Source organism: Salvia hispanica, chromosome 5, assembly GCF_023119035.1.
Source record: "Salvia hispanica cultivar TCC Black 2014 chromosome 5, UniMelb_Shisp_WGS_1.0, whole genome shotgun sequence".
Classification (NCBI taxonomy): domain Eukaryota; kingdom Viridiplantae; phylum Streptophyta; class Magnoliopsida; order Lamiales; family Lamiaceae; genus Salvia; species Salvia hispanica.
In genome coordinates this window covers 20527049-20539342 of record NC_062969.1, presented here as the reverse complement: position 1 = coordinate 20539342, position 12294 = coordinate 20527049, and the positions used below count along the sequence as shown (strand labels likewise).

The 12294-nt window shown below is 35.8% G+C and overlaps 1 protein-coding gene and 2 long non-coding RNA genes across 11 annotated transcripts; all 3 read left to right on the top strand.

The window, feature by feature from the left end:
- LOC125191046 lies at positions 1-2283 on the top strand. 3 transcript variants are annotated; one of them, XR_007171023.1, is made up of 3 exons: positions 1-353; positions 1045-1837; positions 1978-2283. It is a non-coding gene; the product is annotated as an uncharacterized LOC125191046 (long non-coding RNA). The 3 variants fall into 3 exon arrangements; XR_007171022.1 differs by lacking the exon at positions 1978-2283 and having other exon boundaries at positions 1045-1569; positions 1821-1908; XR_007171021.1 differs by lacking the exon at positions 1978-2283 and having other exon boundaries at positions 1045-1908.
- Positions 2284-4458: 2175 nt separating this feature from the next.
- LOC125188158 lies at positions 4459-8417 on the top strand. 7 transcript variants are annotated; one of them, XR_007170698.1, is made up of 7 exons: positions 4459-4747; positions 5936-6551; positions 6728-7010; positions 7091-7113; positions 7612-7712; positions 7908-7972; positions 8160-8417. XR_007170698.1 is itself a non-coding variant. In XM_048084913.1 (5 exons), exons 1-5 carry the CDS (start codon positions 4627-4629, stop codon positions 7634-7636), a joined length of 1068 nt encoding a protein of 355 aa, XP_047940870.1. In that variant the 5' UTR covers positions 4459-4626; the 3' UTR covers positions 7637-7840. The 7 variants fall into 7 exon arrangements, 4 of the variants coding, with proteins under 4 accessions (XP_047940870.1, XP_047940868.1, XP_047940869.1 ...); XR_007170697.1 differs by lacking the exon at positions 7908-7972; XR_007170696.1 differs by lacking the exon at positions 7091-7113 and having other exon boundaries at positions 4460-4747.
- Positions 8418-10114: 1697 nt separating this feature from the next.
- Positions 10115-11870, top strand: LOC125191345. Its single transcript, XR_007171085.1, has 2 exons — positions 10115-10425; positions 11395-11870. It is a non-coding gene; the product is annotated as an uncharacterized LOC125191345 (long non-coding RNA).
- The last annotated feature ends 424 nt before the right edge of the window (positions 11871-12294 follow it).

Here is a 12294-nt window from a genome sequence, read left to right as displayed (position 1 = left end):
ATAAACTCATATTACTGCATAAAAGGCCATAAAACCTGTCATTTTCCCGTTTCTCCACCATTTGGTAGCGGCCGAATTTGTCGGTGAACCCCGCAAAAAACTTCCGGATATCGGTGATATCCGCAAAAATTTCAGCGACTCTGGCAGAACACTATCGGAGCAAAGTGGTGGTTTAAGGTTTTCTGGGCTTCCGCGACTTCGTCTTCTCCTGTTTTATGCTCAAATTGCCCTCGTTGTTTTCGAGCTCTACCCATCATAATACCCACCCATCACGAGTCCCTCATTGCCTGGGCAAAATTCAGGTTTCTGACCTGCACAAGGAAAGCCGTAACCGGAGTATTTTGTGTGATAAGGTAGCCATGGTTTGTGGATTCCTGCTGTCTATTTTCTTTCTATATGGCTATGACTGTTCAAGATGATATTTTTTGGGGAATTTTTAGATGTGGGCTCTTGAATTCCGGTGCTTTTTTTGTGTTGGGATTTTGCCCTGAAGTAAAAAGTTTGTTTCTTTGAGCCAAGAAGTGTCCCCTCAATTTGTGATGCTTAATTTCCTGTGATTGAGTGTGGGGGAGAGTAGTCCAGATCGAATTGATTTGATTCTTGAAGATTGGAAGAAATTTAGGCTTATGAGTCTTGAATTGGATCAAAAGATAACTACTTTTGTCACTAATAAGCTTGTTAAAACTCTTCAATCTACATGCCACAAGTTTGCTCTAGTTTTGTGTTTCTTTATTTATGTATTGGATGCTTTGGTCAACCTCTGTATCCTAGGTGGGCCCTGTTGGAAAATCTTTGTGTTTATGCATTTTTCGCGTTTGTGGTATTCTATAAATACAACAACCGGTTATGTAGCTCTGTTTGAGGCAAGCTATGAAGGTGTTTAAGCATGTAAAGAGTCATTACTTTAGTCTCTATGCAAGGTCCCCTGCTGTATATTACAGGTGGTTGTCGTTTTACCTTTGCTCGCAAGTAGATAGACTTGTGTTTAGTATATTACCTTTGCGCTTGCTGAAGCATTAGTGTCTCTCTCATGAGGTGTTGCAGCACACTCTGGAGGAATCAGGAGAGGCAAAGCCCCTGCTTCTGATGTTCTGTACGAGGACGCATTCACAATTGATGATGCTGGTTATGCTGAGGAGCTTTTGTTCCAAGAAACACTGATAGCCTCACTTTTTGCTTCAGAGTTGGACTATCCATCTTCATCAATGCAAGAGCCTGAACTAATACAGAAATAATAAGGGTTCGGGCCAAATCTTCTGTGGGATATGCTTGGAAGACAAAACGATCTGGCTGATGTTCGCGAACGACACGTGTCAACACTCATTCTGCTATGAATGCACAGCCAGCCACATTGAAGCAAAGATCCAAGAAAAAGTGGGAGAGATAGCTTGCCCTGCACCAGGCTGCAAAGCTGAGCTTGATTCTGTTGCTTGTAGCTACGCAAATGATCTCCGATGAGGCCCTTGTTCAGTGGGACGAGGTGCTCTGCATGTCACTCAGCACCGAACACACAGAGGCAACACCGGACACTCCTAGGCGGCGGTAAATCGATGGCTCCGATAACCACAGGTAAGCCGTTACAGAAATAGCTAATTTGATGACTCAAGTTTAAGATTTGGGGTTTATACAGTACTATATTCATGTGCAAGCACATTGCGCATTATTGTTGAAACTCAAATTTTGGTATATGATGTAGGAGTTGATGGTGTAGCTCTAGATTCGGTTTGTTTGTGTTATCTATTTTGAAATTCATGTTGTGATTCGGTTTAGTTTTGTTGTTTGGAGATCTCATTTTTGTACATTTTGTGATAAAATTGTAGGGCACATTGTTGATCAGGTGTGGTTTTCATCAGATCCGCAGTTTTATTTATCATAAAACTCTGCTACTAGTTTGGAAGTTTGAAACTACTTGAATTTCACCCTTTTTTTTTTTATCTCATTCGTGTAATTTGTTCGATTTAATTATCTGAGGAGAAGAAAATAGTGAGAGAAATTTGAAAAGGGAAGAATGTGGAAGCAGTTTAAAGATGTTTCCGCTGCCTGCTCAGGCGGCTTCGCTGCGAAGCGGGCTTCGTCTGCGGTGTTTCCAGCCAGTGTGATTGCAGGAATCGAGCCATTGCTTACGTTTTAAAATGTTTCAAACTCGAAGAAGATGAATCTGTTCATTAGTTAGTTGAGTCTTTGTTGTGTTGTGTTTGATTTCTCTGATCCTACCAAAAATGTTCAAGAAAATGAGCTTAAAACGAGCCACATTGGTCTAGCTAGTCGATTTTGTATCCGAAACCCCTCCAAAGTTCTCAGAGCATGCCATCTTAGCTTCTTGCAAGATGTGTTCCATTAATTTGTTCCGTGTTTTCCCACCCAAATGTCGGTCAAGAAGCACATGCTCGGGTGAAAATGAGAACGATGATGAGCACATGTTTGATCCTGCGTGGTCACACTTGCAGCTGGTATACGAGTTCTTGCTCAAGTTTGTGACCTCGTCCTCTTTGGAAGCCAAGGTGGCTAAGAAGTATGTGAACAATGACTTCATATCTAGGATCATTGATTTGTTGGAGTCGGATGATCCGAGAGCTTACCTGTGGATGGTTTTCAGAGTGGGTGTGCGATGGAATGAAAAGGTGGTGCACATGCTTATATGGAGGGAAGGATGTGAAGATGGCGCGAATCAAGCAAATAATCTGCGCCAATTTGCAGGGGAGCAAGGACGGAAGAGGCCAAGGGAGACATTTCTCTTCAAAAAGAAAGGGCATACATGTCTTCACAATGTTTAATATAAGTATTCAGCATAATGTAAAAGGGCTACAAAACAATGGAATAAGACATAAAATAATTCTACCAAACAATGGAAAAATCGAGATTAGTTAATTAAAATTCTGGGAATACCCATAATATGAGAACTTGATAAAAGCACTGCATTTCTACCAGAACGCACCCTTAAGATGGTTGACACCATAAACATATAAAACAGTGATAGGAGTAAAATGTAGGTTTATAAATAAATAAATTTGTTTCCAAAAGGTAAACAAAGAACTAGTGTTTAAGGTGTTCGATTACCAAACAACGAAATCTGTACAGGTTTTCCAATTTATGGGCGATGAGAAACTCATATCGATATATTTTATCCCAAGAATTCTCAAAGCTTATGCAATCTTGTTTGGGAATCACACGCAAATACTTCTCTACACGCGCCTCTTCTGGAAAATACAGCGAAGATAGTTGCTCAACAATGGATACTTTCTTGCCCTTGTTTTCTTCATTCTCTTACCCAAACCTTTCTCTTTTGTTTCTTTCCTCTCTTCCTTCTCTTTTGTTTCTTTCATGCGTTGCGCCGCCTTCTCTATTTCTTCTTTCATACGCTGCGCCTTCTCTCTTTTTTCTTTTATTCGCTGCGCCTTCTCTTTTTTTTCTTGCATACGCTGCTCCTTCTCTAATTCACGTCGCGCCTTCTCTTTACTAAGTTGTGCCTTCTCTTGCTCCGTGGGTTCATAATCAGAATCCGAAGACACATGAAATTTCCCCATCTTTGTGTTCCACAATATTGTGTATTGTTAGGATCCTAAAACGAAGTGGCAATATAAGATAATAAATTTTCAATTTTATAATAAAATTAATATTGTTATATAAAAGTAAATTCATATTTTACTTATTTTTTTAGGATTTTTAAATTTGTGCTGATTCAAATAGGGGAGTGATCAATTGCAAAATAATTAACAATCTCAAATTTAAATCTTAGCTATTAGATTAGAAGATCTAGTGGTTGAAATAATGCTACACGGATTATATTTTTAATTAAGAAAATTAATAAATAAAATTATAGGGTATTAATGTCAATTCCCTCTCATTAAAATCATCTTAAAACTTTAAATTTACGTAACTCTCTCGATTTAAATTATTTTTTGTAAAAAATATATCAAATTAAAGATAATTTTATAAAGATTCCAACGAGATCTCAATTGCATATGTTCCGACGACGTTCGAATGATGAAATTTGATATTTTTTATTTTAATTTTTGAAAATGCTGATAACCAGATTTTTATCAACAAATACATTAAAAAATCTCAATAAAACTATGTAAATATCTCAATAAAACCATGTAAAAATCTCATTAAATATGTGTTGATATTTTTATGTCATAGTTGATATTTGTAATACACTATGTTGATATAAAAAAACATTCACAAAAATTATCATATGATAACATAATGACAATATTACCCTTTTGTTGATATTTTGTCTACTATTTGTTGAGATTCGTAAGATTTAATCTCATCCACTCATTTTAAAATCTAAAATAGAGATTTGGTATTGATTTTGGATTAGGGTGCTATAAGCATTAGAATATAACCCGATTCAAATATTGACAAATTATGTATAATAAAAATCCGCAAATTGAAGAAAAGAAAAATATCAGAGGAAAAAATGCCATATAAATCCAAATCTTAATTCTCCTCAATCACTCTCTTCGACCGGTGGAGGGATAATCCCAAGGAAAATTCGAGAAAGGGCCTTTCCCTTTTCTCAATTCCCCTCCTCTTCTCTTCACTAGGAGTCACCATATCTCTCTATCTACTGCCGTAGATTGTTCTTGATTTTGCATTTTTTTTTTCTCTTTTATACGAGATATGGATATGGATTCGACTGTTTTGGAGCACATGGCTGACGGGGATCAACCGCCGTCTTACGCTTCCATGGTGGATCCTTTTCTCGTCGAGGCGCTTCAGAATCCTCGCCATCGTCTTACTAGTTAGTTCTTTTTTAACTTCATTTTTTGCAGTTTTGTTCCTTAGTTAGTTAGCTACTAGTTAGTTTCAATTCTGAGAGTAATTTTGAGATGCGTGTTAGTTAGAATTCTAGTTTTGATCATTGGATGTGTTACGTCGTTGAATTTATTCAACTGCGTTGCTGAAATTTGTAGATCTGAATTGTATGATAGTTTGGGTTGCTCTTAAACAAACTGGATTTGGTTCGTTGGCTATATGTTGCATAATCTAGAATTTCGGAAAAGTTTGCTTGTTGAAATTTTAGCTGAAGATACAAGAAAGCTATCCACAGCACATTTTTAAAATTGGTGTTCTGTGTTAGATTTATTCGTATTTGTTACTGCTGTTGAAGTAAGAAGAAACAAATCACAACGCTTATAATCGTTCCTAAATGTGCATATAAAGTAAGTGAGTACTAAATGCAAACTTTATCATAGATGGAGTTAAGGGAGGAGAATATCCCTTCCCTGCTCCTGCAATGTGATTGTGGTAGCTAATTCAATACTAGATGATGTGTGATATTTTGTCGTTGACACGGATGGTTGAGGTATTGGCTAAGCATAGGTTGATAAGAAAGAGTACAGGTTGCGGTCTTTGTTGATTACTTTATCATTGTTTATCTTCTCTATTCGGTAATGTTATGATAGACTGAAAACCATGTTTTGTTAAAGAGAATACAAGAAGTTTGACATTCATACTGTGTTATCGTACATCCATTACAGACAAGCAAATCACAAACTTCAACACTTATCTTTTTAGTTTAAGAGGGTGTTTGACCACTTTAGCTACTTATCTTATTTCTTAGAGAGCTCATAAGTTCCTGCATACATAAAGATGTTTTTAGAGCTTATTAGATGTATCATCTTATTAAAAAAGCATTATTGGACATTTAGCTTATAGAATATAAGATTATTACTAGTGACAAACTTGTAGTTACATTAATTTAAAATTATGGGTTTTACAATAAGATGTGGGATTGCCAAATTTAAGATAAACCTATTATCTCAAAAGCATCTTAAAATTGTTGTAAAGAGCACATATGCTCAGAAAAACACTCATTAAGAGAATAAGAGTTCATATCTCATATATTATGAAGATATGGGTCATTTTCTGCTTATTAAGTTAATTTGCAATATATTGGTGATGACATACATCTTATCTGGGTATTCAGTTTTGCGGATGGAACTTGATATACAGAAGTTCATGCAAAACAATGATCTACAGCAGTTCGAGTTTCCTCACTTCCCGACTTCATACCTTCGTCTTGCCGCCCACCGTGTTGCTCAACACTATGGTGTGCAAACCATGGTTCAGGAAAATGTTTCAGATGGCCATGGAATCAGGATTTTGGTTATAAAGAAGCCAGAGTCCAAGTTCCCTGCAGTCTGCTTGTCAGATGTTCCTGCAAAAGAGTCGGAAAATGATAAACTTGATCAGATCAAGATTGTAATTAGACCAAGGCCTAAAGCTTCCTCTAATGACCTCAATGAAATTGGCCATAAACGCAATCCAGTAAGAACTGTGGAAGAGAGGAAGGAAGAGTATGACAGAGCAAGAGCTCGTATTTTCAGCAGCCCTAGTAATTCTGAAGCAGAAGAGGCATTGCCTTGGGCAGCTTCAGATAGGACGAACACCGCTGTTGATGACACTGAAGTTTCAAGAGACTTGGGTTTGGATTGGGAAAGAAGGAACTGCAGCATGGAAGGTGGAAATTTTTCGAGAGTTGCAATTTTAAGAGATAGGGAGAAGGACCGCATTGATCCTGATTATGATCGCAGTTATGACAGGTAATCAAAAGTGACACATTTGAAATTCTAAATCCTCTGTTTTTTTATGACTGCAACGATGTCCCAGTTTCTAGTTAATGAATTTTGTGAATATTCTATTTTCTCAATCTCAAGTTTTTTTTTGTTGTAATTGGCATAGGGATTGATATATTATTTTCATTTTTCCCTCTTCTAAGATGCAGATATGTCAAGAGCATCCCCACTGGTCAGAGTTTTAGGATGGCACCTTTTAGTTTGCAAAGTTTTCAGCCTCCATTTGTCCAGTATGACCCTGTCTTCCCACAGATGGGTCAGATGCCTCCTCCTCAAGCTTCCCTCAACTACAGGACCCCAGTGATGAGCCCTTATTGTGCCGTAGGATCAAGTCAGAATTCTAGGGATGCATTATATATGCCCTTTCCAATGCATACCATGATGTATGCTCAATCATATGATCAAATGCGGCATGCCTCTTTTCAGGTACATTCTGCAATTCTCTCATGTTGCTTTTCCCTTTAGTCAGTTGCATATTATCTAATTAATTTACATTATCCTCCTAGATGCTTGCCATTTTTTCCCCCTGGTAAGTCTTGACAAGTATGCCTTGATCCAACTTCATAAACAATCATTTAGATAATGAAGCTAGCATAAACTTTACGGAAATAGTTAAGCACTAATATCAAATTGCACCTATTTCATATTTTAGTTGAGCGGAGAAAAAAGGTGTAGAGAGTTTATCTTTGTCCTATAATTAATTACTGGATATCAAATAAGGCAAAAGCATGGCAGTTCCATCTCTAAAGAAAGTGTCGAGAATTATCGAAGTTACCACATTATTGAGTTCTTGGCTGTCAGTGCTGTCAATTTTGCATAACTATGTCTCATCTGGAATTGGATCGTGCAATGAATGTGCTAATTTTAGATATGGATTCCTGAAACTAGGATAGGACCTATGCAAAGGAACATTTGATGCATTTTGTCATTCCTTATCATGCGCCAATTCATTCATTCTGTTTTATGTAGAATCCGTCTTGTCCATTTTACAACTTCTAATGAATTCTGTTATGTATGTACGTTGTAGGCCCCCTTCTGTCAGCAGCCTCTAAGTTTTGATTACTCCCAGAACCATCGATAACAGTTGAAACTGGGAGATTCATGTATTCTCTGGGGTGTCCACTTTAGGTTTGTTTGTTTTTTGTTAAAGACGGTTGAAATTAGATCCTATAATTTTGTATTTTGATTGTTAAAAGTGGTCACAAGCTGGACTTGTTATTTGTTAAATATTATATAGGGAAAATTTTACAGACCCACTTTGCTGTTCATGATATCTAATCTATTATTATTTCCGTAGAAGTTGAGTAAATTTCTGAGTTACAGATTGTTGAATTCACGAAAACATGTTCCAGGCGATGATGTTAGTACTGTTTATCGTAATAAATGAGGTATTTGGTAGCTCAGATTAATTTGTATATTAAGATGTAAAATATGTTTCTGTCGTAGCTTAACCCTCTCGGTGCTACCCACCATCACCACCATCTCCTTCACTTCTATGCTTAAACCTCTTACCACCATGTAGCCTAATCCCTTGCCTAAAGCTGGGAATAAAACTTCTGGCTTGCCGCCTTGTAGGCGATGAGGTTCATTACCACCACTAATGCGAAATCTGGATGTCTCACTGCCGCCCAAATCACCTCCGGCCGCCAATCACCGGTGCCCAATTGATGCCCTCTCACTCTCCGCAGAGGGTTACAATGGATGCAGGGTTTCCTATCGTGGGTTAGTGTTAAACCTGGCTAAGGAATCTCGGATTTTTCTGCCTATTACTTTCCGTATCAAAGACTATTGATTGTACTGTTATGTTTCTTTTTATATACTTTTTCCGTCCCATGAGAGTATGCTCTCTTTCTTTTTTACTTAGTCCTACAAAAGTATCCATTTTTTAGTTTTAGAAATTTTATTTTCTCTAATAAGGCGTGATTCATTTTTCACTAACAATACTTTAATTATTTTTTTTTTTACCTCTTTTACTTTACCAATTAAGAGTATGTACTCAATCCGTTCCGTAGTAGTGGAGACATTTCTTTCTGGCATGGAGATCAAGAAAAAATGTGTTAAGTGAATTAAGTAAAGGAAGAATAAAGTAGGAAATAGAAAAGGTAGAAGAATGAAGATAGAATAAAATAAAAGAGTGAAGTAAGTCAGAAGAAAAGGGTATTATGCAACATACTAAAATACTAAAATAATAAAATGACTCCACTATTTGGAAAGAGTATTAAGATTTGTGTCTAATTAAAAGTGCAATATTCATGGAGCGAGTAGCAAGTATTCAACTTGACTTTATCATCTTAGGGACGTCTATATTGGATTCAATCTGTACTGCTGTCATTGGAAACATTATCATCCACAATCCAAATCACTCCAACAAAATTAATTGGTTGAAAGCTTAGTAATTGGATTTAATGTTTGAACTCCAATGTCATTGAACTTATTTATCTCCCAATCGGCAAAACAAAATACTCCTTCTGTCCCAAGGAAGATGACCCCTTCTTTGGACGGCACAGAATTTTATGCAAGTTTATTTTATGTATTAAGTGGAGAGAGTAAGAGATAAAGAATAAAGTAAAGATAAAGAATAAAGTAGAGATAAAGATGTTTCTTTTTTAGTAATGGATCATCTTGGTTGGGACAAATTAAAAAGGAAAATGGATCATCTTTCAATGGGACGGAGGAAGCAATACCTTTACTTGAATCAAAAGAGTGAATTATTTAATATATATTGACAACACTACATCCTGTGAGATCTTGTTTTGCACTCGAAATATGTAGAGTAAAAAATCTATAGCACATGGCCCAAGGTGGAAGAAAAGAAAAGCCGAATGATTAATGATTCCTTGAGAATAATCCGATGACAGCTTGCCAACAAATTATATTTTACAAACTTAGTAAACTCATTAAAATAAAAATTCTCCATTTCTTGATGTTATAAAACTATTGAGTTGGTGGATAATGGATGGTTTGTTTATTGATTTTTCTGTACAAACTCAACGATTGGGATAGGTCTCATGGATTTGGATTCATGTGAGTGTGAACTGTCAAACAATGAATGAAACCCCTATTTCAGACAAAATCAATATGGAAAATCAACTACGCTCCTTTTCTTTATGTAGTACTATTGGTTAGATTAAATTACTTAATTAGTTGTGTAGTATCTCTGTATCTTATGTTGATGAAGTAATAAGTAATTTACTAGTAACATGCTATGTGCGTAACTGTTGTGACGCAGGTCAGGATTCAAATAAAAATTTATGTTTTAATGATATATTTGTAATTTTATTGAATACTATATGTATAGGATGTTACATATGAGAAGTTAAATTATAATTTTAATTTGCTTTATTAAAGACTACCAATATTGGGATAGGGGAGCACTAGGGTGCACCCTTATTTTTTAGGGTGATACCATAACACCAATCTGGACCGCCAGATCTTATAGATGGACGGATCTGATTTAAAACGTCCGAATTGCAAAATAAGGAAGTGGATATTGCAGTTCATGGGTAATTTAGTTATTTTGTTTTGATTCAAATAATAACTAATATGGTAAATTCCCAAATTATGTGTGATGATTCATTCCACAAAATCAGCGATGCTCTCTCTCTCTCCCCATTACCCAAATTCCCCTACCACTCCGACTCTTTTATGAAACCTAACGTGAATTGCCATCAATGATCGGTGAATAATCGCGATTACGAAGGGACGGCGACGGCGAATCGAAAGGAAACCCTCGAAAATTCAATTTCATCGACGATTAGAAGGAATTTGCTTGGCCAAACGAAGAAATTTTGTTGGCGATTGTGAATTGAGTTTAGCTGCTTGTTTCTCCGACTACACCTAGGTAAATTTCAGAGTTACTCTGTTTACCGGTGCAATTGGAGGGTTTGTGTTTCTCAATTCTGATTTGGTTGGTTTCTGATTATGTTTGCTTTGTCAATCCTAATTCATGACTCAATTGCTCGTTTTTTTTTAAACTATTGATGAATTTGAGTTATGTAATATGTTTAGTATAACTAAACATTGAGGAATCTGAATTGCTAGATCTATGTTTTTTGCTTGCTATATGATTTGTGGATAGTGTTTGATTCTTCTTCTTTTCTCTACCCGCTAATTAATTACTTTGATTTAGAAGATGTTTGTTTATGTTATGTTCATTTTGGTAGGTTTTGTAATTCTATTTTGCGCAGTTCATGTTTGTTTTGAAAAATCGCATATCTTATATTATGTGATTGCATACTAATGCACTATATAGTGCATGTTTGTGGTTGGTATCATGTGTAATGAATTTTGAACATGGATATTTTTGAGAATTTTTATTCTTTGCATGTTTGGTTTCTCAATTTCGATTCATGACTCAATTGTTTGCTTTCTCAAACTATTGATGAATCTAAGTTATGTAATATCATTAGTATTACTAAACATTGATGAATCTGAATTATGTTGCTTGCACTATGCTTTTTGTTTACTGACTGATTAGTGGAGTTTGTGTAGTGCATTGTAACCTATCTTGATTCATGTGTATTGTGATGTGCATCTTGGAATTCCAGTTTCATATATTTCATCTTTTACAAATTTGTACAGTTGCATGCCCAAACTACTGAGTTGTGCTGGTTATATATGTGATACTGATACCGCAGTTTTGCTGATTATATGTTGCAGTACATCATTTACAATAGTGCAGTATTGTATATCACCAAATATTGCAGTGCATCATTTACAATATTACAGTATTGTTGATCATAGATTGCAGTGCATCATTTACAATATTGCAGTATTGGTTATCATGATGGAAATACTATCTTTTTTGTAGTTTAGGTGAATGTTCTAGCTAGGGACAAATCGCTCGAAAAGCAAAAGTGAATGTTCTAGAGTTGAAATGGAGTACAAAAGATGACACCATAAATTGTGAACTTTATGCAATGCGTCGTATGGGAACGAAGGTCACCGCCTGGAAATGTGATCATACAAACAAATAATCAAAGTCTTTGCAGCTTCTTCGTGCCAAATATTGTACAACAATGTTGTATAATAACGACAATAGAGCCTTTGGCTGTGTGTTGAGAATTGCCTCACATCTGTTCGAGGAGGCAAAAAAGAGAGGACCGATAGATGTGGAGAAGATGGTTGCAGAGTACAAGAAACCATAGACAATGAATGAACTCTTGGCTTTTTTTAACATGAATGAAATCTTGGCTGTGTGAATGAACTCAATACTGAAACATGTAGTTTTGTTTTGGTGTAGACAATGTGGGTGACTTAATTTGATTGACGTTTTTTTTTTCTATAGTTGTTTGGATTTCAGTTAATTATAAAATGCTTGCATGCTTGAGATTAAATATATAGGTAAAGAATGTGTCTCAACACTATACAGAATATTGTTATTAGGTGCACTGCAATTCATATAGCCGTGTACTGCAACATTCATTGAACAAAACTGCAACATTCATTGAACAACACGGCAATATGATAATGTAAAAATTTATAATTAAAAAGGATTGAAGTTACCTTATTACTGAAATGGAAGGCAAACTGGAAACAATAGTATAAAATTAATATTTAATCCTTCTGCAAATAATAGATTGAAACAAATAGTGTGGTCTGCAATCGTTACATTAAGACTGCAATATGACGATACTAATACAACAAAATACAATGTATAAGACTGCAATATGATGATACTAATACTGCAATATACAATGTATAAGACTGC

Bases quoted from the DNA above. Each gene is read 5' to 3' on its own strand.
- LOC125188158 (XM_048084911.1), top strand. From the start codon at position 4,627: ATGGATATGGATTCGACTGTTTTGGAGCACATGGCTGACGGGGATCAA. The intron at 4,748-5,935 runs GTTAGTTCTTTT...CTGGGTATTCAG, and splicing joins TCCTCGCCATCGTCTTACTA to TTTTGCGGATGGAACTTGAT. The intron at 7,011-7,611 runs GTACATTCTGCA...TGTACGTTGTAG, and splicing joins TGCGGCATGCCTCTTTTCAG to GCCCCCTTCTGTCAGCAGCC.